This window comes from Tauraco erythrolophus, chromosome 2 (assembly GCF_009769465.1).
Source record: "Tauraco erythrolophus isolate bTauEry1 chromosome 2, bTauEry1.pri, whole genome shotgun sequence".
Classification (NCBI taxonomy): domain Eukaryota; kingdom Metazoa; phylum Chordata; class Aves; order Musophagiformes; family Musophagidae; genus Tauraco; species Tauraco erythrolophus.
The window spans coordinates 64,722,223-64,745,203 of NC_141466.1; the positions used below are offsets into that span (position 1 = coordinate 64,722,223).

Sequence of the window (22,981 nt, forward strand, 5' to 3'; positions counted from 1 at the left end):
CTGTAGCTTGATGAGTTAGCAACAAAAGGCAGAAATCTGCTCATGTGTCATTTGTTTCTGCTTTTGACAGAAGGAGCCACCAAAGCACGGAGAACCTCGATGACGCCAAGAGGACACCTCCGTCTGAAAGCTCTGAATACAATTTCCCAAATACAGTCCTCGTATCCCACGCACAAACTCTGAGAGTCTTCCGGGTCATTCCTCTGCTCATGTTTTATCAAAAAGAACGAAGAGTGATTCAGACACAGTCAGTAATGAAATCAAGAGAGGAACACCACTGTGCAAATTAGTCTAACTCCATGCACTGTGCTAAAAAAGACATTACAGATGTTCAGGGAATGTAAGGTATTGAAGGCTTGGGGGTTGTTTTGTTTGTTCTTCAATGACCAACGGAAGCTGTATCTCATTGCAACAGGAGATTCTATGGACTTGTAGGTTGAGAAAAAAAGTGTAAGTGCGATGTACCATCCAATTTGAACTTGTGTGATATATTTCACCTTTAGAGGCTAGCTGGATTTTGAACATAACCTCTACCTATAAATTGCACACTGGTGGTTTGGAAAGCACTTGAGAATCCCGAGGTATGCTACGGTTAAGTTAGGATTTACTTTGTTTTGAAATTAAGCAAATCACTGATGCAGACATATTTTGAGGATTTTCTCACAAAGAATTTTTCTGAAAGATATTTGATGTAACTTAACTTGATAGATTTTATATGAACAGAACTTTACATTTCCCATTACTGGAGTTCCTTGCTTCTGACACCTGTAAACTGATCTTTGTCGGAGAATGAGTACTTAACATTTTCAAAAACGACAGCTCCGCTTAGGATCCCAAAATCAGTAGTCTCTTCCAAAAATTAGACTATGCCATTCAAATTTCTGTAAATTCTGGCCTTTAAGAAATAACGATACTCACTGGTTTCTCAATGTGGTGTGGGCTCTCTGCCTCACAAAACACCATGGCATAGCTGTTAATCTCAGCTTGCACACAGTGTTTTATACTAATGAGGCTACACCTGACTTTGAAATGGTGACGTTTTCAATCAGGAATGTCGTCATGCTTTAGATGCATTAACTGAAACCTCGTCTCTACTATAGATTCACACTGCTGAACACATTTTGTAGATTAAAGACGTGCTTAACCTCAGGCACTTTCTGAGCACTTAAGTTCGGACCTGGTTGTTCTGTGCTTCTTCTGTAGCCAGTAGAGATCAAGACTCCAGAGGCTGGCTCCAAGCTTAAGCTAAAATGACTGGGCTGAAGACATATCTAAATCGGGAGGTGAAAGTGATGAATCCAAGAGTTGAAGGCTTCCTTGCTTTGAAGGAATTAGCACAATGCAACACAAGACATGATTTACAGCCCCCTGGCTTCACTGTAAGCATATCTGGAAGGGTGCCTGTATTTTGTGCTACAAGTGCCTTTGAAAGAACTGCCTTGCCACAGTTTGGGAGCACTTGCAGTAGGTGTCACTGGAGGCAGCGACCACAAATTGTTTGCTAAGGGTCATCTGGGAAGTGATTCACTGTGCTGGGACTGGAAACGGGGAAAGCTTCTGCTGGAAAGAGCATCTTGTTAAGTTTAATACTGAAACCTTTTCCAAGGCAAATTCAAAGTCTAAGGCCTAATGAACTGTCCTAAGTCAGCAAAATGCTTAAGTATGAGTGAGCTTTTAAGGATATATTTTGAGTGTGTGTGGGTAAGAGTTAGCTATGTTTAAGACTTCTGTTGAATTGACAGCTAAGTCTGGCGTTTTTTTTGGTTTCAGTTCTTGGACAAATCAAGATTTGTATGCCCGAGGCATATGTGTTTACAACAATAAAAACCATAAGCCTGTTACAATTTTGAGTCTGCTGGAATTTGAAGTAGCAGATATACTACACTTTGAAGTAGGTTAAGTCGTGTAGAAGTATCACATAGCTCAAAAACATCATAGAAAACAGTTTTGGGGGTTTGGTTTATTCTGTAGTATTTGAGTGTTTCTGAACAGTTGTCTTTAAAACAACCAGAAGCCCCAGTAAAGGCTGTTAATGTTTTTTAATGGGTTATGTTTTCAGCTCCCTTAAATTTGTAGCTACCTGGCAGTGGATCCGTGTCAGTTTACGTAAGCTGAATACTTAGCCCCGTGATAAAGGGGTTGCAGAAACCGCTGGCTGTGGTTGATCGGAGTAATTTGAAGGTGGCTTAAGATGTTATTTCTAAATCAGTTGTGCAGTTGCCTCTAAATTGTACAACACCCAATATGAATTCAGTCCCTTGCAAAGTAACTTGGTTGATTGTGAACTGTTTTCCTCTTCTCCAGAAGGACAATGTGATATTTATGTAACAGAGATGTGCTCCGTCCTCACTTTGCATAGGGTAGTGATAATGGAACTGCCAAAATAGAGTAGAAAGCTTCTGTAGATGAAATGTAGCAGAGTATTTTTATATTTTGAATATCTCAGTGATTTTATTTGATTATCCAGTTGTATTTTTGTTAAGAAAATGAATGTATTTTTCTAAAATAGGAAGAATAGAAGGGTAAGATTTTTTTTTTTGTAATTTATTTTTTAGGACTCAATGTTGGTGCTGTAAAGTGAATGAACTTGTATGTCAATTTTAAATGATATGTATGCCTTATGTATGTTCAGAACATGTGACTGAAAGAAGCAGATTCTTATGTTGCCAACCATTGGGATTGAACACTAATCTAATGTAAACCTCCTGCCTTCCACTGATTGGCCATAACAATGGTCAGGCTCATCCCTGGGGTTCTCATTCAAGTAATACCCAAATACAGTTGTAAAGAATACGGGAGATAGGATTAAACCAGCTGGGTGCCTACTGGACAGCTCTTGCCCACCTGCACGCAAGCAGTTCCAACAAATGGATTACACAAATAGAGGAAGAAAAGGACAACAGAGTTAGATGACACTGGGTAGTCCCCCGTTAGGCAAACCATGCCCATTCCTTGCCCTTGCTGAAGTACAGTGATGGCAACCCAAACCTTCTATACTGGGCTGGTTGCTGATGTAGTCAGTAGCCGAGCCAGTCATTAGTGATCTCTTCCAGCTTCGTTGCCCTTGTAGTTTCTGCCTAAAAATAATGTTGAAACCTTCCAAGGTTATATTGCCCTCCTGAACGTTACCGCTAGCGATCAGTCTCAGCGTGGGTCACAGCTCACCACACAGGTGAGCCACCGTTCCCCACCAGCACTGTTGGAGGGGGCTGCTGTTAGCCACCACCACCAGCCACATCTCCTGCTAACCTTCTCCCTACCTGCTGCGCCCTGTCTGTCCCTGAGCTTGCTGACCTGCCACAGCTTAGGTGGATTAGGTCACTTGTGCTGAGTCCTCTGCTTTAATAGGTGAATATCACCTCGGACATCTGTCGCTGGGAGTCCCTGAAGGCTGGGACCTTCATTTTCAGGTCACTGGGTTTTCAGGAAGGGCTCTACAGGTTTGAGAATAATTCCTTCAGTCACTCCTGCACCTTATAAGAATCACTCCTGGGTTCAGTCCCTGCTGCATCCTCTTGTCTCTATTCACCTTCCTCATTTCAAGTAAAATACTCAAAGTGGACAATGTTTTCAAGCCAAATCCTGCTTTTTTGTGTTCATAGAGTGTTGCCAAATACCATTCATCTCCTTTTCTACTTGCCTTTCTGGGCTGTAGATAAAAACCTCAAACTTCTTGAGGAGTTTCCTTAAGGGAAATTCAGGTCCTGTAAGACCTGGTTTTTGTTGTCCAGCTCTCTGAAGATGAGGGAGAGAAGGCAAGTTAGTTCAAAGTCTCATGCAGTAAGGCATAGCCAGTAGCAGTCTAGTGTAGGTCAATCACATACCTAGTATGAATTTCATATCATAGTTACGTAAAAAACAGTCTCAAGGTGCTACAGTAGAGTCTTTCCCTTCAGAAAACTTCTAGACTGAGGAAAGGTTGGTTGGATTCATACAACTGGCAGGTGAGGGAGGGAGTTTCGTTTTCCTGTAATTTTTGAGATCACAGGTTGCTTGTGCTGCACCGAATGCTTTTTTTTTTACCTTAACTCTCCACAAGACCATGGTTCAGATACCTAGAAAGAGTGCTGAGTATTATGCTTACAAAAATGGATATATGTTGTAGGGTTAACGTATGAAACCAGATAACTTTCACGTCATTAAGCACCAAATCTGTTGCATAAAACAGATGCTGACTCACAGGGAGGCTTCATTCAAAAGACAAAACAGCAGCATGTGTCTCTGTCCCTGAGGCAGAGGAGGAGAGTTTCTCCTATGTTGCACCTGAGAATTTACAGTCTCTGAAGACACAAACTGGCACGACAGAGCCGAACAAACAATGGAGGGAGAATGGTCCTGGGGCCATGGTACTCTGCAGAAGAGGTGAGTCCTCAGTAGTTCAGAGACATTTACAGAGCATCAATCTCTAGCCCTGACTGGAGAGCAGCAGTGCTGCTGAATGGATGGTAGGGAAACATGAACATTTGCTCCAGAGTGTGGAAGCAGAAAGAAATCTTCTTTCTTGATCTATTTCTTGTCCCGAATAATGTTAGACAAGACTATGAATTTCAGCTACGCCCTTGAGCTTTCTGTCCTCATTTTTACTGCACTCTGCTGTAGATGGTGAGGAAGGATTGCTAAGGCCTTATGGAACTGACGGTGACTTCCTCAGCTTCACCTGATGGACGTACATCTTGGAGACCCAGCACCCATCCCCTGCCAGCTCGTCTTTGTTCATGTACATGGAATCACCTACATTCAGCAAAGGATCACCAGGATTTCCTTCATACCTTAGTATCCTCTGTCATGAACTTTCATCTCTGTTTTACCTAGAGGATTTTTTCACCTGCCTAAAGCCAACTCAGGCCACCAGCTCGTCACCATGATGATGGAACCAGGTTTACACTGGCTGAGAAGTTTCTGTCCAAATCAGCTGCAGCCCATGAGGAAAGTATTTCCCTTGTGTTTTCAAAACAAACTCATCTTTTGGCCATCTTCAAAATCATTGAGAAGAATCTGCACATTGGTCACATCCAGCAGCTTCAAGAATTCCACCGGTGCCAGCCAGGTCAAATTCAGTCTGACCAGTGAGTCTTGGTGCATAGATGCACCTGCTGACATCAGTGTGGGATGAATGCAAAACTGTAGCAACTTCCAGGCTCCTGGCAAAGTCTCAGCTGTGCTAAGCTGGCAAGGCAGAGAGAATAGGAAACTCCAGTATTCCCAAAGTGGTTTATAGGGATGAAAGAAGAGCCATAAGACAAGGAAGCTCCCTAGAAACATCCTGCAATCCTCTCCTGAGGGCTCTTTGATTGACATCGATGACTGGGTGGAAGGATGTTGGATGTGGAGACCCAAATGCCACACGCAGAGCGGAGGAGACTCAGAGAATGGGTTAACACTTTCTGGTTACCCAATATTCACAGCTTGCCCCTCCCTGATTCCCTGCCTGAGCCCCTGCTCATACAAAAGCCGATCACCAGAAAAAGCAGCAACTTGACAAAAGAGATGATTAGAGACTGCAGCAAACAGAGTGGAATGTGAGTGCTGGAGGATTCCCAGGAGCTGGGCAGTCAGCAGAAGCAATGCTATAAAAGCTAAGAAAGACTTACCTTAATTGTTCTGGCTGTACAACTGAAATAATGAGGAGCTTGATGAAGGGCACAGTTAGAAAACATGCTGGGATGTCAGCATTCTCCCAGTCATAGCACAGAAGGGAATGTGTTTCAGTCTGGCGCTGTGATAACGGGTGCTGATTGCAGGCTTGGTGTCCGCAGACAGTAACAAGCCAATTAGGAGAGACCCGCTCTAATTGAGGAGAACCAGGAGGCAAGTGTAGGGTGTGATACACAAGGAACTCACGCAAGGTACACAAAGGGAACCAGAGTTCAATTCTTCTTTTCCTTCACCTTTCTTTTCAGACCCCAGCACGTTCTTGCTGGTTGCTAGGACACAGTGTTGTTCCCTATGGGGTGGACCTGAGTAAAGGAAACTGTACCATAAATCCAGGACTGAGACATATGGTAGGGCAGGCCGAGATAATCCAGATATTAATTGAAACTGGACATAGTTTTGAAGTAGTCAGTGGTGGTACTTGGTGAACACTGGTGTGCCTGTGGTCCCCGCTCAGGTGGTTACTCAGGGTCCTCAGAGAGCCAGATATCCCTGGAAATGTAATAAAGACTAATAGGAAAGAGGACCTTGGATCTCATGGGACAAACTGGGGACAGAGCAGGCAACAGGTTTAATCCATCAAACCCGTTTTGTGTTGGGCATAGACCACTGTTGGAAGATGATTCTTCCCACCACCAGCTGGGACTGGAATCCCACTATGCAAAATAAAAAAGGTTGCTGCTAGGGGTAAAGAAAGCACAGCACCTGCCGATGTTAGAAGAAATGGGATGGAGGAAAAAAAACCCTTGCTTTCCAACTTGCTCCTGTACCTCTCCGCTTTTCCTCTCTGCTTGTTTCATTTGGAAAACTCACAGCTGGCAGCTGAGGATGAATGATTTGATTTGCCCCTGAAGCATAAAAGTCTCACTGGGGATAAAGCAATGGAACATGGTGGGACTTTGACAGCAGAAGCTATACTTGATTTTTAAGGTTTCCGGCTTCAAGAAGCTTTGATTTTTTTATGTCTCTGATACTGCTTATGAGAAACCATTTACTTGGCATTGCATTCTTGCATTCTGCAGAATGGAAGAGCCAAAGATCTTTAGATGAGATGATCTATCACCTACTAGTGGTTGCCACTGGGCTTTGTGGCCTTTGCTTTCCTTCCTTTCCTTCCCCATTGCTAACAAGAGAGCAACAAAAAATAAGGGGGAAAAAAAAAAGAAAAATAAGAGGTGCTGACAGTTAAGTGAATAAAACCATCCAAGATGAATTTCAGAATACCTGAGGAAAGGTGCTTTCTCCTGAAAAAAAAAAAAAAAGTTTTTAAAACTGAAAGAAAGCCTGTGTGCAGCTCAGCCCATTTTAACTGCAACTGTTCTGCGGCTCCTCAGTGGCATTGGAAACAGTAGGATTGGGCTCTCATACTACTAGAAGAAACTTCTATTAGAGGTTTCCAGTGGAGCCACCAACAAAGCTGGCTCAAGGAGAGCTGACCAATGTAAAGAAGTCATTATCCCTTGAAGCTTCAAATTATTGCTTAAAAACTCCCACGGCAGCTTTTCAAGCTATTAGTTTAGTCTCCAACTCAATGCTCGCCAGCAGCCAGAGGACTACCATGAGCACAGACCTCAAGTAGAGACATTAGAGCTCTGAGTGCCGGTGGATATCAGCTCCTTAACTTCACCCAAGCACCTGGCTTCCCTCCCAGGAGACCCCAGCTCCAAGGTTCCTGCTGAACTGCGGACCTTTATTGGGAAGGCTCTCAAAGGGGATGATCATCCTCTGTTGTCTGGTTGGTAATAGTGCTCAGTGCTGCTGCTGGATGTTTATGAATGTTCACATTATCATGTGAAGAACATGATAATGCTGAAAGAAATTCCAGATATGTTCCAGGGGCATATGGATAATACCTGCAATTAGAAGATATTTTTGTAACAAGCTATTAATGACACATGACAATTAGACACATTATGACCATATTAGTGTACAACCAGCATAGCAGTGTGTACATTTGAGAACGTGCTTATGAGGAAATTCACATTATGCCAGTCTAATTAGTGTTCGTGACATTGAAACGATATTTTTGTTGTACCTTTTTATTTTAATAAGATTTAATTGATAGAATCAGCAAGTTGTTTCAGTGGTTGCTTTTAGACCTAAAGGATACAATGGATAAAAGGACATTCACATTATTACCTGGTTTATGAATGTTAATTCATCTTCTAAAGTTTGGGGACATTGTAAACAGAATAGAAGTCTCTGATTTGAGATGAAAAAAATTCATTTAAGGTTTTATCTCTTTCAAAGACACCAAGAGCACAAGTTTTCTTCAAGAGCAAGATCTGCATTCAATCAAGAACCATCAGAAGTTTCAGTAAAAGAAAATGAAATGAAAAGTCAATATATGAAAATAAGGTTTTTAATAACATTTCATCAAAAGAGACTTTGAAAACCATTAGCTGCACATTTCTAAACATAAACCCAAGCATAGCAACATCCCTCTCTTCAAGAACAAGGGAAATTCCAGCAAGTGCTTTTTATCTCCCGTGTATACATGTCTCCATCTCCAAGCTTACGTACATCAGACACACCATTCTTCATCGTCACGGTACCAACTTGTAGCTTCTACAGCTCCTACACAGGAGAAGGGGCCAAAATGAAAACCAAGCTCAGAAAAAGACATAAAATTGGGTAAATTAGGAACTTGCTTCAAATGCGACTCCCAGAACTCATGTTTTCCTACAGCAGGAGCAAGTCTGAAGTTGTCTTGAAGGTAAATAACTAAAGCACATGTGTAAGATAATGGCTTTAATCAGTTTTATCCTTTTTTCAGATGAGAGGTGTGAATTAAAATAAAGTTTAAAATCTCTAAGGTTTTGTGTATGTGTGGTTTGTTTGGTTTTTTACATGATCTTTTCTGAACTTTTCAATGATCTGTCTGGAAGAAGTAGGTTGGTAATCCCACTAAATTTATTAATAAATAATCCTTGGTACCCTTGTAGCATTACACTTCATATAACCTACACAAAAGGTTATTATTAAGCCATATTACAGTTCAGCTGAAATAGGAAAAGTACTTAATTTACCTACACTATCTCAGCAAGAGAGCAGCAGCCTTAGTTGCAGGTTCTGGTTGTTCATGTCCCCAGCCCCCTGCTTTACGCCATGGCGCCTTCCAGCTGCTTGCACATCCCTCTCCAAAGTTTTCAACATTGAAAAGTAAAGTCTCGTTACCACTAGTATCATGCTTGACACATCTTCAGCAATTTGGACCTTTGTTTAACGTTTGGCTTTGGTGCTGAGCCAAATGACTTCTTGATTAGAAATAAGCACTTCTCTTAATGTAGGGATTTAATTTTTCTGAGATTCCTAGGGTTATATTTCAAATGCATTGCTTGTCCACGTGCACATAACACCCCATGAAGAACTAGTGTAATCCCTTGACCAAATTATTAACGGCTTTTAGTGGGTGACTTGCACTTGCCGTGGCTGCTCTGGTTGCCTAACGTGGCAACAACCTGGGCACGTGTCATTCTCGGTGCTCACCTGGAGAGCTGGGAGAGTCCTACAAATCTGTCTGGTGCAACTTTAGACTGAGCACTCTTCTGGTGGGAGCCACTGTCTTTCATCAATCTGGAAATAATACAAATAGATAATAATTCCCAAATAAGCAGCTAATTTTTGTAGAGTTTGGCTGCATAACGGAATTATAGACGCAGCATCTGAGACACCTGCAATTCAGAGCACCTTCTCAGGGTGATGGGGCAGTGCAGGTGAAAGATGTTTCCTGCAAAGTCAAGAGCACTCAGCCCTAACCCTCTCCTCCAGTGGGTTGTGAGATGTTGAAACCAGGAACTGGCATGGAAACGAAATGTCGGGCGGCTGAGAAGATGGACCATCCCCAGCATCCAGCCTGCGTTGAACAGGCACCCAATGCCGCTGTTCAGAATTCAATGACTTTCTGGTAAGAGTGGCGGTGATCATGGACACTCTCCCAATGAAACAGTGACAATTACTGAGAGCAGATGCTTGTTATGTATGGGAGGAAGCCCACAATCACCAATGATTTTACCTGTTTTCATCCTCCCCTGTTCATCAAAAGCTGTTGACTTCCAGTTGCACCACACAACCCTGAGTGCTCTTTGCAGCTCTCACTGATGTTGTATCTATCTTCAATATTGTATTTTGTGGATAGATGATTTTTTGACAGTGGTTAAATTTCCAAATAGGCAATAAAAAAAAAAAAAAAAGATTATATTAGTCCTGGAACAGCAGCTCCAATTTTGTAATCTCATCACTTGATTCCTTCTCACGCAGTAAGTGCCACTGTGAAAGCCTGATAAACTCCTTTATGTTATCGTGCTTTAATTCTATGGGTAGCAATCTTGGATTACTGTCTTTTCTGAGTGCTGCAATCCATGCTACATAAGCTTCTGCTGTTTTCTAAATTTCACCTTCCAATTTTCTCTCTCTCTCTCATTACAACATTAGAACATTTTCTTCTGTCAGCCTTTAAATCGGACGTTAAGGTGAGACTTGGACTTCCCTTCTGCCAGTTCAGCACATATTAGCTATGAAAATTAAAACAGATGCATCGAAGGCGATGTTGTTAACATTAACAGTATCACTCCAAAGGTCATAGGGAAAAATTTCAATATGAAGACAAGAGATGTTTAGAGATATCAACTAGCAAATGTTTATTCCAATGTAACTAAAGTAATTTTATGCCTGTAACGATGTACTGGGTCTGGCTGGGATGGAGCCAGTTTTCTTCATAGGAGGCTGTATGGTCCTTTGGATCTGTGACCGAAATGGTGTTGGTAACACACCAACGTTTTGGCTGCTGCTGAGCAGCGTGCACAGCATCAAGGCTTTCTCTTTCCCTTGCTCCGTCCCCACGAGTAGGCTGGGGGTGTGCAAGAAGCTGGGAGAGGACACAGCAGTGACAGCTGGCCCCAACTGACCAAAGGAACATTCTTTACCATACGATGTTGTGCTCAGCAATAGAAACTGGGGGAAAGGAGAAAGGGGGGAACATTCAGAACTCTGACACCGATTTTCCAAAGTAACCGTGTCCCATGACAAAGCCCTGCTTTGCCAGAAGCTGCTATCGTCTGCCTGAATAAACTCCTTGTTTTGCTTCCCTTGCAGGCACAGCTTTTGGTTTACCCATTAAACTGCCTTTAACAACCCATGAGTTGTTCTTGCTTTTGCCCTGCTGATTCTGTCTTCCATCCTGCACAGGGGAGCAAGGGAGCGGGCTCAACCCACCACAAAAGATTACGCACTGGGCAGCCGCTTCCCAAATCCACATGGAGAAGCAAGCACAGAGGCATTACCAGTGGGCACCGGAGGGGAAAAAGATCTCGCTTCTACACACTGTGTATATTTCACATGAACATACTTTGTCCAAAATTCCATATACCTAAGCTAGTGCTTACACCTGTAGTAACACCAGTGCAAAATGACACACAGTTCTACAGGCACAGCATCAGGACGTTTCCAAGTAAGAACAGCACAATATTTCAGGATTTGACAGAAATGAGGAAATGGGAGAAAACCACAGTGTTTTCAATGATTTCTTTATTATGCAAGTTTACTATCATCTAAAAACACCAACATATTAAAGCCCAAGATGGAAACTTTAGCTCGGGAGCTTGTAAGAATGCATATTTTCAACCACTGATACAAAGACCTCATCTATACTGCAAGAGGCGTATTTAAAAAACACCACTCAGTATAAAAAAAGGTTGATGTTCCAAGGATCAAATAAATAATTTACAGTGATATACAATGAAAAAATTATGGAAATCCAACAGAGGTTTGAGACAGACTGTCATTTCGAATTCACAGTCCTGTACAGTAAATTTAAAAGTCTCCCATCATAAGACAGGCATTACGAAATCACCATCAAAAATTACATTTTACTGCTGGGCTGTTCTGAAGGACTGCTGCTGTCTAAAGTCTTGGAGGAGCAGTCTCTGAGGACTTCCAAAGAACTCGTGATATCCAGACTTTCAGAAGAAGCCGGTCTACACCCTTCTGTAGAACTGATGATGTCCAAAGTTTTGGAGGAACGGGCGCTGTAGCCTTTTGCACTGCCATCTCTTATGACTATCTCCTGCGTGGATGTAAACATCAAGGGAATGAAGCCCTCGCTGTCCGCTGTGAGAACAATCCAAGATGAACCTAGGAAGACATGTAAACGTCTGTTTATAAGTTTTCCTGTAATTAGGTATGTTTAAGGCACAAAACATATTTCTTCCAGAATTAAAAAGTTAAATGCTTCTGTATGTTTACAGTTTTTCTAGCAAAAAAAAAAAAATACAGCTTGTATAATCTTGAAAATAAAGGACAGTTAACAACTAAGCAAAGCAGTTTTCTGACCAATTTTGTCACTAGGAGATGAGACTACAATAAACTCACGCTTCAAATAAGGAGGAGGAGTGAAATTCTGAACAGAATTGATAAGCATCACAAATTGTTTTTAATTGGGTATTCATAAGCTACTTCACAGTGCTCAAGTTGTGCAGATACTATACAAAAAGACATTTATTAAATTAAATTACAAATTAATATAAAAAATAGAAGCAGCTTCTATTATGTAATTTCAATATAATTCATTCCAATAAACATGACAAAGAAATACTGTACTATACTGTACAAAGCCCATGTCTCTGCTCCATTTGCTATTTGACCTCACATCATCATTAGCATTATTTTTACAATTTGACATCATGTACGGAATCCAAAACAGTGACTTCTCCCAATTAACAGAAATTTTCATACTTGTATCCATTAAGTTGATGAAGAAGCAAAATAGAGCTTGGGGGGGTGAGGGAATTCAAAGAAACATTTCCAGCTGTTTGTACAGTTACATTACATAACTTCATGTCACAAGTAAGGTCATGTGAAGATTGTAGCTTAAAAGCCCACAACCCTTTAATCTTTTGGCTTAATATGTCATTTGGACGAAACTTTAAAATCAAAGTAATTCAGGAATTTAAAAATACCATTCCTACTTCGCTCCCTTATCCAGTGATATTTGTAAAATTAACAAAGAAACCTGCTGTAACACTGTTTGCTTTTAAAATTTACCTAGTAAGGCTAGTCATATGCATGGTGTTACTCATCCCTGGGTAACCAATTCTGTGAAGATCACTTTTTTAAGCTAAAAATGAGAAGCTGAAACTAACACAGGTAACAGAGACGTTTTTCTTGCCAGAAAGAGAAGTCATTCAAACCTTACAGCTCAAAATAAAATTCCAGTTTCACATATTAAGAGATGAGCACCTACAAAACTGCCTACTTTTGTACTGGGTATATCACACATTCCTGGGTTGTGCTACAACATTATCACAATAGTCACTGTGTTTCAACACAGGTGACTGGTCCTGCAATAGGAACACTACTAAACTAACGTAAGATAGCAGTAAGAACCTTTCCAAGATTGAATTGTTAGTGAATTATCCGACTACAGTTTTACCTAGGCATTGGAATGCTAAATGTACTAATGACTAAAAAACAATAAAACTTGCACAATGGTAAGAAGAGCAGCCTTAAGACTGGGATATTTGCTCAGTAACCTGTAAGTAGGCAGATAGCAGATGGAGTAGGCAAGTAGCTGGAATATCGTAGTAGTGAGAGATCATATTCCAAAGGTAAGTTTCCTGCTTTTGCCAAAAGTAAGACACTTAGGATTGACACGTACAAGGGCAACCAGGATGTGCATGGGATGAACAGGTAACAGGTGAGAACACCACAGCCATAAGAAAGGTAGTTTTCTTCACAGCAAAAACTGAAGCGCACTGCTAAAATTTATAGAACTACTTTTGTGTTTATTAAAAAAACTATAAGGTTTCTTAAAGGAGACCAGATGCTGGAACTACAGATTAAAATACAGAAAACTGTATTCCAAAACCACCAGTAAAATCTAACTTCCTCATTACTCAGACTTCTCGATTTAGAATAGCTGAAAATATAAATAAAATACTGAGTGACAGTAATTTTCCTGTATAACCAGCTACTTGACAAGGGAGTATCGATACATCAACCTTTGCTCACTTTTTTAATAATGTAAAGATTCTTCTCCATAGAAGCCCACCCAAGAATCTTTATATTACAAAACAAATGAGCAAAGTTTTATTAATACTCTTTCATTATTTACTCCTTGTTTTTTTTCAGATGAGATAATGCACATTGCTACTGCTCACCGAGAATGTCACATGTGTTTAAAGTGTTTGTATCATTGGATAATTACAACATACCGTGTTGCATTTCTACAAGAGAGAGACTGAATATCTGCTGGACTATATTTAGACGGAGTTTACCACCACAAAGAATAACAGCTCGTCTTTCATCTGAATCACTTCTGGAAAGCTGCTTCTGTAAATCCAAGAAAGAATCATTAGATACTGTGATATATATTTAAGCAGAGATGTCAAAATGGCATTAATCAAAACAGGATGGCAGACATGCCTTCAACTACATCATTTACAGAGTCAAACGCTACATTAATTCAGATCCATTTGCAAGATTTATACTTTAAAGTCTCAGCTCTCAAAGAGATGATCTGTGAGCGACAGCAGTAAGTAACTGTGCCAGTTCAGCATGTGTCAGAACAACAGGAGAGGAAATCACACACTGCTGCTGAAGAAACTATGAGCTTCATCCACAGCGCAGTCCTGACTCTCATCCTACCACCTGTGAGGGGCCTTTCCTTGGGGAGTCTGTAAAGCAGCAGGTTTTCTCTCCTTCCCCCTCCCTGATCCACAACTGAAGAAGTGGTCAGAAATCCTGCTTGTGAATGTTTGGGATGAGGAACAGATTAAGAAATCAGAAGGGCTTGTCTGCCTCACCTCCGACCATCACTGCCCCAAGCCTTAATATCCAAAAAGTGTCTTGAAAGAATAATCCCCACGGGGCAGAAAAAAGCATTTTTTAAATCTGCAAAAGATCAGTCGTTACCAAAACTACAAACTCTGTCTTTGCGTAGGATAAAATTCACACAACCACATCGCTTCCCAGGGAAGCCTCGATAACATCTCTGGGTCATGACAGAAACACAATTAAGGACGTTCTGACTCCTTTTCCATTCTGTGGACAGACCCATCCGTTGCAAGGAAGACATATGGTAAAGGGGAGGCTGGAGATGCACACGTGCTTTTTGCCCCCTGCACTAATAAAATCTGCCCTCTCAAAGACACTGCTCCCTTGGGACATTCCTCAAAATTTTGTAAAATATAGCTAATAACTCGGGCAGCAGAGAAACGATCAGTGCTCAGCACGCGAGGTGAGGATCCGTGTTCGCCTCTTAACGATTTCTGAATCGAACTAAACATTCTAAAGTTTAGAACTAAAGTTAAAAAACAGCATTTTCTGCCAGAGTTTCCAATGTCACTTGTAATTCAAAAGTCAAACGCTTTTCTTGCCACCAATCATCGGTGACCAAAACCTGCAGGTAAAATTGTAGCCTTACTTTAATTAATGAAGCACCTCCACCAAGTAGAGTTAACCTCACTCTTGGAACACCGAGACAAGCTGATATGGAACTCAGTTTCAAACTAGATGTAAAGAGAGAGCTGCATATAAAAACGTAACAAAAATTGGTGCTACCTCAAATTAAAGTAGCTTTCTAAACAAACACCTCAGATAAACAAGACGCCAGACTTGTTGAGGGAAACTTTCACTTTTCTGAGTAATGCCCCATATATAATTAAGATTTAAGAGAGCTAGAAAAATTAAGAGTTATTACAATGATTAAAGGCTTACAATGGAAAACAGTGAAGAGAGAGAGAATATGATGTAGGACATAAAAGTTCAATGCTACAAAAGTTGGGAATAATAATTTTTTGCAATAATAAAGCTGCAAAATAAGAGCTTATTGAAAGGAAAATGGCAGTTTAAATGACACGGAATATTGACTAAGTTTATTAATCTGACTTATAGAAGAGAAGCAGATTTGTGCCATGTTTTGATAATGAGGTAACTTACACTTTCTAGCAGGAGATTTGGAAGTACTTTCTTTCAGCCAAGGAAAGTCTTTCACATGAAGTATTATTTTAAATCCATTTTTAAGCTATGCTAATGGAATTATCTATTCTGTCCCTGTGGGTCTCTTTCCTTCTCAGATGGTGCTCTCAATGCTAATTAGCAACACTTCACTTTCAGAGCCAAAGCATTTTTCTGTTTTTGTTTCAGTCTCCATTATTTTAGTTGTCCTCACAGGAGGATGAGAGATTGATATCAATTCCCAAATACGGAAACTTTCACTTGCCTCAATTTCTAAACAGAAAGCTTCAGAAGTTGCCTAGGGAAAACATTACCTTCCCAGAAGTCTTTAATTCTGCAACTGAGCTGTCACACATGGATTCTCTGGAGTCCCACCAGCCCCTGTGCAGAAGGAGCAGGAACGCCTGTCTGGGTCAGAGCCAAAGAGCTCAGCCCCAGCGCAAGGAGGGGAGGTGGGGACAGGGAGCTGCACATTCCCAAATATTACATCACTTTAAAAACACTGAAAGCCTGCAGAGTAATGGGACTTGTAACATCAGTCCCACCTACAGGAACAGGATGGAAATCTAATCCTGCTGCCCATTACATGATTATGGTCTTTTTTTTTCCAGAAATGCTCTGTTGTTACCCCTGGTACAGACAGCCGTGCAAGAATGAAAGCACTACTACAGCATCCATCTGAAACAGCAATAATTTTAGATTCACTAGTTTAAGTTTAGTTTAAAAAACTATCTGAAATATTTCCTTCATTCTATCTCCCATCAGAGAAAAATATAAATTTCTAGTTTTAAAAGAACCGTAAACAGGGACTGAGATGCAATTACAAAAAGAGTAGGGAAGAAAGATAACAAAACCAAGCCAGGCTTACATAAAGCCTACATAATTCTAAATAAGACTGCTATCAGATTCACCTGCATGCTGTGCCATCATTCATACGTACCGAATTTGCACGTACAAAACATTCACAGGATATCATCCCTCCTGTGTGTAATCTTGCAAGATTTCATGTTTTAAATCCATACAAAGAACACAGATCCATAAACAGGTTTTATCATTAAGGCTTCCAATATTAAAATTACCTGGCAGGTGATGTTAATAAAAGAGGGCTCCTGAGAAGATGGATACACTGGAAGATTTCTCTTCCCAGATTTTAGCAGCTCAGTTAATTCACAGAGATGATGCTGTAATTCTGTGAAGTTACCAGACAGTTTTTCTACATTTTTTGAAAAGTAACTCGCCTCCTTTTCACTTAATAGGTTATTCTTGTAAGAATTTGGTATTTTGGAAGCTGCATCTCCCTGTCTTTTTGGAGATGTCGGCTTGTTAGAAAACACCAGCGACGTAGCAGACAGTGCCGCAGTCCGATTAACTGGTTCGGCATCGAGAGACTCAACAGCTAGAGGAAAATTCATGGAAATCTTTTTATCTTTAAGGTCACTCATGTTTAACAACAAGCTCTGTTCATAAGCAGGACTCTTGATTTCTTCAATGAGTTTCCTTCTGCTGGTAGGGGACTGAATGGCAGCACGATCTGGTAACAAGAGTCCACGGCTGAGAGGGTGAACATCTGTAGAGAGATCATGAGGTATGTTTGAAAGGTTCAAATTGGAGCTCCCGTTAACTGATGCAGGTGTTGAAGGACTCATTTCAAATATTAGCTCCTTAATCATCAATCGGATCATATACTTGTCTGATCTTGAAGAGGGAAGAAATGCAGGGTCAGTGAATTTTTGTCTTCCAACCAGTATCAGTAACAATTTATTGGTCAAGAAGCACAAACCCTTTGGTTTCTCATTTTTCTCTAGCTGAATTTGTTGAATATTGGGTAAGTTGGATGAAGTCAGCGAATAGACTAAAATAACATTACAAGTGTTAGAAGCAACCGATACAGTTTGAGTTTTGGGGTCAAAAGCCATTATATCAGGAACCAGAATGCCTGGGATGCTAACTTTTTTAGTAGAGGTAACTTTTCTTTCAAAAGTCACCAAGATGAGATGCGAAGAATCTTGGCCACTTCCTGTTAGATAGTCCTTGGGCCTCAGATGAAGAAGAGGACTGGAATCAGCGCCCTGCTTGCTAGAAAGAATGTGAGTCAGATCCACAGGAGATGTAGCAACAGACAAGGGCTTCTCAGAGTTCAGTGACTTTTTCCCCCCATCCATGGAATACTCTTCCTCACCACACAAGCTGGACTGCGAGGGGAAGGACTCTGTTTCAATGCTCGCTGGAACTTCAAACGCAACACCAGCATTTAAGCCACAGATCTTGTCTAGAGGAAGCTCGGTGGCAACAGCAACTTGGAAATTCAGAGTCGCTTCCACAGCACAGATGTAGCCTCCCACATCAAAGATTGGGCAAAAAGAACAGGCATTCAGTGTTTTTTGAGCATCATCCCAAATATAAGAATGAAGGGCGCTGCCTACTCCCACTACTAAGCGATTGCCTTCCTTCGTCCAACAAGCGCAGTGGATGAGACCGCTGCCTTTGATATCTGCTTTAATTCTGGAGTTGTTGAGATGAACAGAGTGTAAGACGGAGGCATCCCGTGTAGTCAGCACAGCCAAGATCTCCTTCTTCGGATGCCACACGCAGCCTTGGGGGAGCACTGGAAACGGCTCGCTGATGTCACATATCTGAGAAACTAAGAGCTTATTTCTTTCTGTAACATTAAAACAGAGCTGCCAAACGGTGATATGCTTTTTATGTTGAACAGCAAGCAGAGCTGGGGCATCAGGGGGACACGGGCCCCAGTAGAGTCCATGGACATGTTCAAACTGACCAACAACACTCGAGTCACCAAATTTTGGTTCTCCGTTATGAAGGTGTAAAGAAGTCAGTATCACCTGTTTCCCATCTGTCCAGGCAATACCATGCACAGGGTGAATTGCTTGGTATAAGGCATTAAGGCCAGTTCTCAGAAGCTTCGCCTTTCCTAGCTCCATGATTTTTAACGTGAGACATCTAAACAAATTGAAATGAAAAGAAAAAAAAAATTATTGTAGAGGATAGAGAACAATACCTGTATGGTTATTTAGCTTATGATCCTGCCAATGCTGGACTCTGCCTTCCAGTGAAGTCAATATACACTTCATGTTCATCTACGCTTAATCACCAACCCTAGAATTTTTTGTTTATGATGTTTCCACAGTGAAATGCAATTTTGAGGGAAAGAAACTTTGCTGTTTACACAGGCTTAGTCTGCTGCATTTTCATCACAAGACCAGTTTTTTCATTCTAATTGACAGGTTGCTGCTTCTCTGAATATTTTTGAATGAATTTAGTACTAAAAACTTTCAAAATACCACCTCTCACTCTCAGATTCATGGACCATTTGTGATCAGATCAAGTAATCCCTTACAAGTATAACCAAGCATTAATGCATTATCTATAAATCTGATCCTGTATTAAGTGGCTGAGAACCAGCCATTTGTATGGTTATTCCAGAAAGCTCTCTAAAAAAGCAAATGCAATATTGAAGGAAGTCAGGATCAAAGCAAGTTTTCTGAGGAAATGCATGAGAAAAGAATTTAAAAGAACTTAGAACGCAGGAGAGGGACAGACTCATCTACCTCAGGCACAAGCCATACGAAGATAGCATACGAACTGCTCACAATCTTCAACATCCACTAAAGCAGTGATTCTTTTATTTTCTTTTCCTAAATGATGTCAGAGTTCATAAACCACCTTGTAGCTCACTACTGTTTGCTGGGTAGAAGGGATGAAAGCAGTAGGCAGCTGACTGTGCGTGCCGAATGGTTATTTACACATACTTGAATATCCATACAAAAACACACATGCATTTTTAAATGCTTTTTAAAAAATATCTGCAGTAATTCTGGGGACATTTTTATCATTTGGATATTGCTTTAGGAGTAGTTATTTTCATAGCGTCCTGCAAAGTAGAAATTACTGACTTATAGGTAAGAAATAAAACTACAGAAAACCTTCACTCCACTGTTTTTGAAAAATGGGTAACACTATTTGCCTGGTGTCTCAAGAGAAGCCTTTTCTGTTCTCTCTACATACCATAACTGCTTCAAGAGGGAGAATGGGAAACTGCCAGCAACCATCGTTCTCCAGAGTCTGTAAACAGGTGTCTGAGACATCCAAAAGCCATATGCAAGGCATCAGAACTTCAGAAGGGTTCAGGCTTTTACACACATTTCTAGTTTTTGAGCTGCAAGCAATCCCTACTTTGTGCACAGAAGCCAGTTCGAAGGAATTGACGGTTCCTTCACTTAAGATTCTCCATATGATTTGGCTCAGCTGCAAAGCCATGGCACGAAATGGGTTGCAGCTTTAGTGGGAAACATGAAAAACAAGAAGAAGGTGTTTCAGAAAGTCAAACTGTCAGACTGGAAGGGTTTATCACAATGTGCAGTGCCTGGCACTACTTGGTATTTCAATTAACTATTTGTGGAAAACCTCTAACTTGGAAGAAGGGGATTGAAAGAACAGATTTCAAAGAGTAAAATTAGATAGAAGAAGTTACGTTATGATAATCAAGGTAACATCTCAAACTAACAAGAAGTGCAAAATGATACACTTTTAGTACAAAAAAAAAAAACAACCACGGACACCTCTTCAAGAATAATTGCTTGGGTAGCAGTATAGCAAAAAAATGATCTGGCTTACAGTGGATCACAAATTGAAGATTTCAGTAATGTGAGAGTGATGCCAAATAAGATAGTATCATTCTGGAATGTTTTTAAAAGAGATGCCATACACAAAGGAGATAAACACCCCACCTCCTCAGAGCTAATGGTATCGCCACTGGAGTACTGTGCCTATTTCTGAGTTTAACAGTTCAAGGATGACGGAAATGCTTACTGGAGCCCAAGGACCAGAGAAACATGAGAAGTGGGTGCACTCAGTTTGGAGAAGATTGTGAGTAGAAACTTGCAAACACCCACCAGGCTGCTGACAAGAGAACACTGATCCATTGTTTTCCAGGTCTACTCTGGATAGTGCAAGATAATAATCAGCTTTGTTTCAACAAAGGACATTTAGGTCATCTATTAAGGAAAAATTCTAACTACAAATGATAGCCAAGCATTGAAGCAGGTTACCTTGGAGAGGGGGAGAAGGCACTCTGCGAATTTCGTAATCTGTAAGAGCCAATTAAGTAAATGTCTCTCAAGGATAAGTTTAAGTACACTGGATCCTGCTTCACAGTAAGAGAGCACTTGAGATACTTTCCAATCAACTTCTTCACCATCTACCCGGCTCTCCTCTAAACTCCACTATTATCAACCTCAATCCCGTTAACCGACCGCCACTTGCAGGAAAATCAAAACATTAGTTGCTCACTCTTTCCTGCTCCGAATCACTGCTGGGCAATACTTACTTATGGAATAGAGATGGTAACGCGCCCCGTAAGATACGCTCAGACACTAAGCCTCCTGGGCCATCTGGGTAGTTTCCTGTCGTGCAAGGGACGTTTCACGCCATCCCCGGCAGACCTGGAAAGGCGAAAGCGTTAAGGCACCCACCGGCCATCGCACCCAGCCACCTGCTGCCCGAACTCCCGTTACTGGGCCCACCGCCGCTCCCAGCCGCGCCGGCCACGGCACACCGGGCGCCCAGGCGCGCCGTCGCCAGCCAGGCTCCCGCCGACCGCCTCCGTACCGGCGGGAAGCCCCCCCCGGGCCTCGCCCGCTCCCCGGCCCGGCACCGAGCGCCCCCGGGGCCGGTGCCATGCTGCTGCCGCAGCCGCGGGAAGGCCGGGCTGTTCGGTGAACCGCGGCGCCGGTCCTCAGCACCTCCGGACAGCCGGCGGGGAGCCGAGGAGACGCTGCCGGGGCTCCGCCGGCAGCCGCCGCCGCAGCGGGGTACCGGGCGGCCACGGCACGGGGCGAGAGCGCCAAAACCCGCCCGCCCGCGCCGCCACTCGCCGCTCCCTGCGCGCGCCCGCCCGCACCGGTATTCCCCACCTCCCCCAGCGGCTCGCCCGCTCCTTCTCCTCCCGCCACGGCCCGCAGCCTCACCCCCCGGCGGCTCGGCTCGGCCCTGCTCCGGTGAGGCAGCCCTGGCGGCCGTGCAGCAGAGCGCGGCGCCGGCTGTGGCGGGCACCGCCCGGCCCCGCCTCCCCGCTCGGCCCTGCTCTATGGCAGCAGAAGGCGCCTGCACGGGGCAGGCGGTAGAACTACAGCTCCCAGGAGGCGGCGGGGAGGGGCGGGGCGGTGACGCGCACTCCCGTGCCCGCGAGCGCCCACCGCCCATCCCTTCCCCTCCCCACCTACCCCGCGAGGGGCGCGGGCGGTCCCGCCCCCACTGCGCAGGGGCGGTGTTCCCCCCATCGCTCCCGCGAGCGTCACTGGGAAGGTTCTGCACGAGACGAGAATGCGAAGCGCCATGTAGAATCATAGAATGGTTAGGGTTGGAAGGGACCTTAAAGATCATCTAGCTCCAACCCCCCTGCCATGGGCAGAGAAATCCTCCACTACGCCAGGTTGCCCAAAGCCTCATCTAACCTGGCCTTGAACACTTCCAGGGATGGGGCAGCCACAACTTCTCTGGGCAACCTGTTCCAGTGCCTCACCAGCCTCAATGAAAAACATTTCTTCCTTATATCTAATCTAAATCTCCCCTCCTTCAGTTTAAAGCCATTGCCCCTTATCCTATCACTACACGCCTTTGCAAAAAGCCTCTCCAGCTTTCCTGTAGACCCCCTTTAAGTACTGGAAAGCTGCAATAAGATCACCCTGGAGCCTTCTCTTCTCCAGGCTGAACAGCCCCAACTCTCTCAGCCTGTCTTCACAGCAGAGGTGCTCCAGCCCTCGGATCATCTTCGTGGCCCTCCTCTGGACTCGTTCCAGTAGCTCCATGTCCTTCTTATGTTGGGGACTCCAGAGCTGAACACAATATTCTAGGTGGGGTCTCACGAGAGCAGAGTAGAGGGGCAGAATCGCTTCCATTGACACATCTGTGCCTTTGTTTTGTGTATAGCTTTGGTTTTTTTCCTTGGGGCGGGTCACATTTAAGCATATAAGCGGATAAATGCGATACGGAACCGCTCCGATACAAGTTCTTAGGTCCCGATTCGGTGCATCAAGCACAGCTTCTAAGCCTCTGAGGCCTTTCAAAAGTGAATTATATCACAAACCTGTGGCACTTTTGGCAGTTCTCAGTACTGCAGAGCAGTCTGATCATTGTACGGGTTTTGAACTCCGTGCTTTTGATAGGACGTTCATACGCTGGAAATCATGCCTTAGAGAGCTGCTGAACGTGTGAAAAAAATGCTGGAAAGGGTTGCAAGGTTAAGCGTGTAAGTAGCTCAAACTTACCAAAAGAGGAACACTAGGTGGTGACTTGGCTATATTGCGTGAGGGCCTTTACAGAGAAGACAATTAAGAACTAAAGAGTTCTTTAAGTT

At 42.7% G+C, this 22,981-nt stretch overlaps 2 protein-coding genes across 2 annotated transcripts in view; one reads left to right on the plus strand and one right to left on the minus strand.

Annotated features, from left to right (window-relative positions):
* Positions 1-290, plus strand: part of MFSD2B (MFSD2 lysolipid transporter B, sphingolipid) — a 39,637-nt gene extending 39,347 nt beyond the window's left edge. Inside the window, 1 exon segment of the mRNA XM_086625495.1 lies at positions 74-290. Within this exon segment, the coding sequence (XP_086481621.1) occupies positions 74-290 (217 nt within the window).
* Positions 291-11,200: 10,910 nt separating this feature from the next.
* On the minus strand, positions 11,201-21,054 carry LOC104383461 (WD repeat and coiled-coil-containing protein). The gene is made up of 4 exons (XM_009991634.2): positions 20,954-21,054; positions 16,686-18,567; positions 13,863-13,980; positions 11,201-11,784 (listed from the first exon to the last, which is right to left on the minus strand). The coding sequence occupies exons 2-4, from the start codon at positions 18,546-18,548 to the stop codon at positions 11,513-11,515; spliced, it is 2,253 nt and encodes a 750-aa protein (XP_009989936.2). The 5' UTR covers positions 18,549-18,567; positions 20,954-21,054; the 3' UTR covers positions 11,201-11,512.
* Positions 21,055-22,981: the final 1,927 nt, after the last annotated feature.

Bases quoted from the DNA above. Each gene is read 5' to 3' on its own strand.
- LOC104383461 (XM_009991634.2), bottom strand. From the start codon at position 18,548: ATGGAGCTAGGAAAGGCGAAGCTTCTGAGAACTGGCCTTAATGCCTTA. The intron at 13,981-16,685 runs GTAATTTTAATA...TTGGATTTACAG, and splicing joins TTATTAACATCACCTGCCAG to AAGCAGCTTTCCAGAAGTGA. The intron at 11,785-13,862 runs GTATGTTGTAAT...ATGTCTTCCTAG, and splicing joins TCTTGTAGAAATGCAACACG to GTTCATCTTGGATTGTTCTC.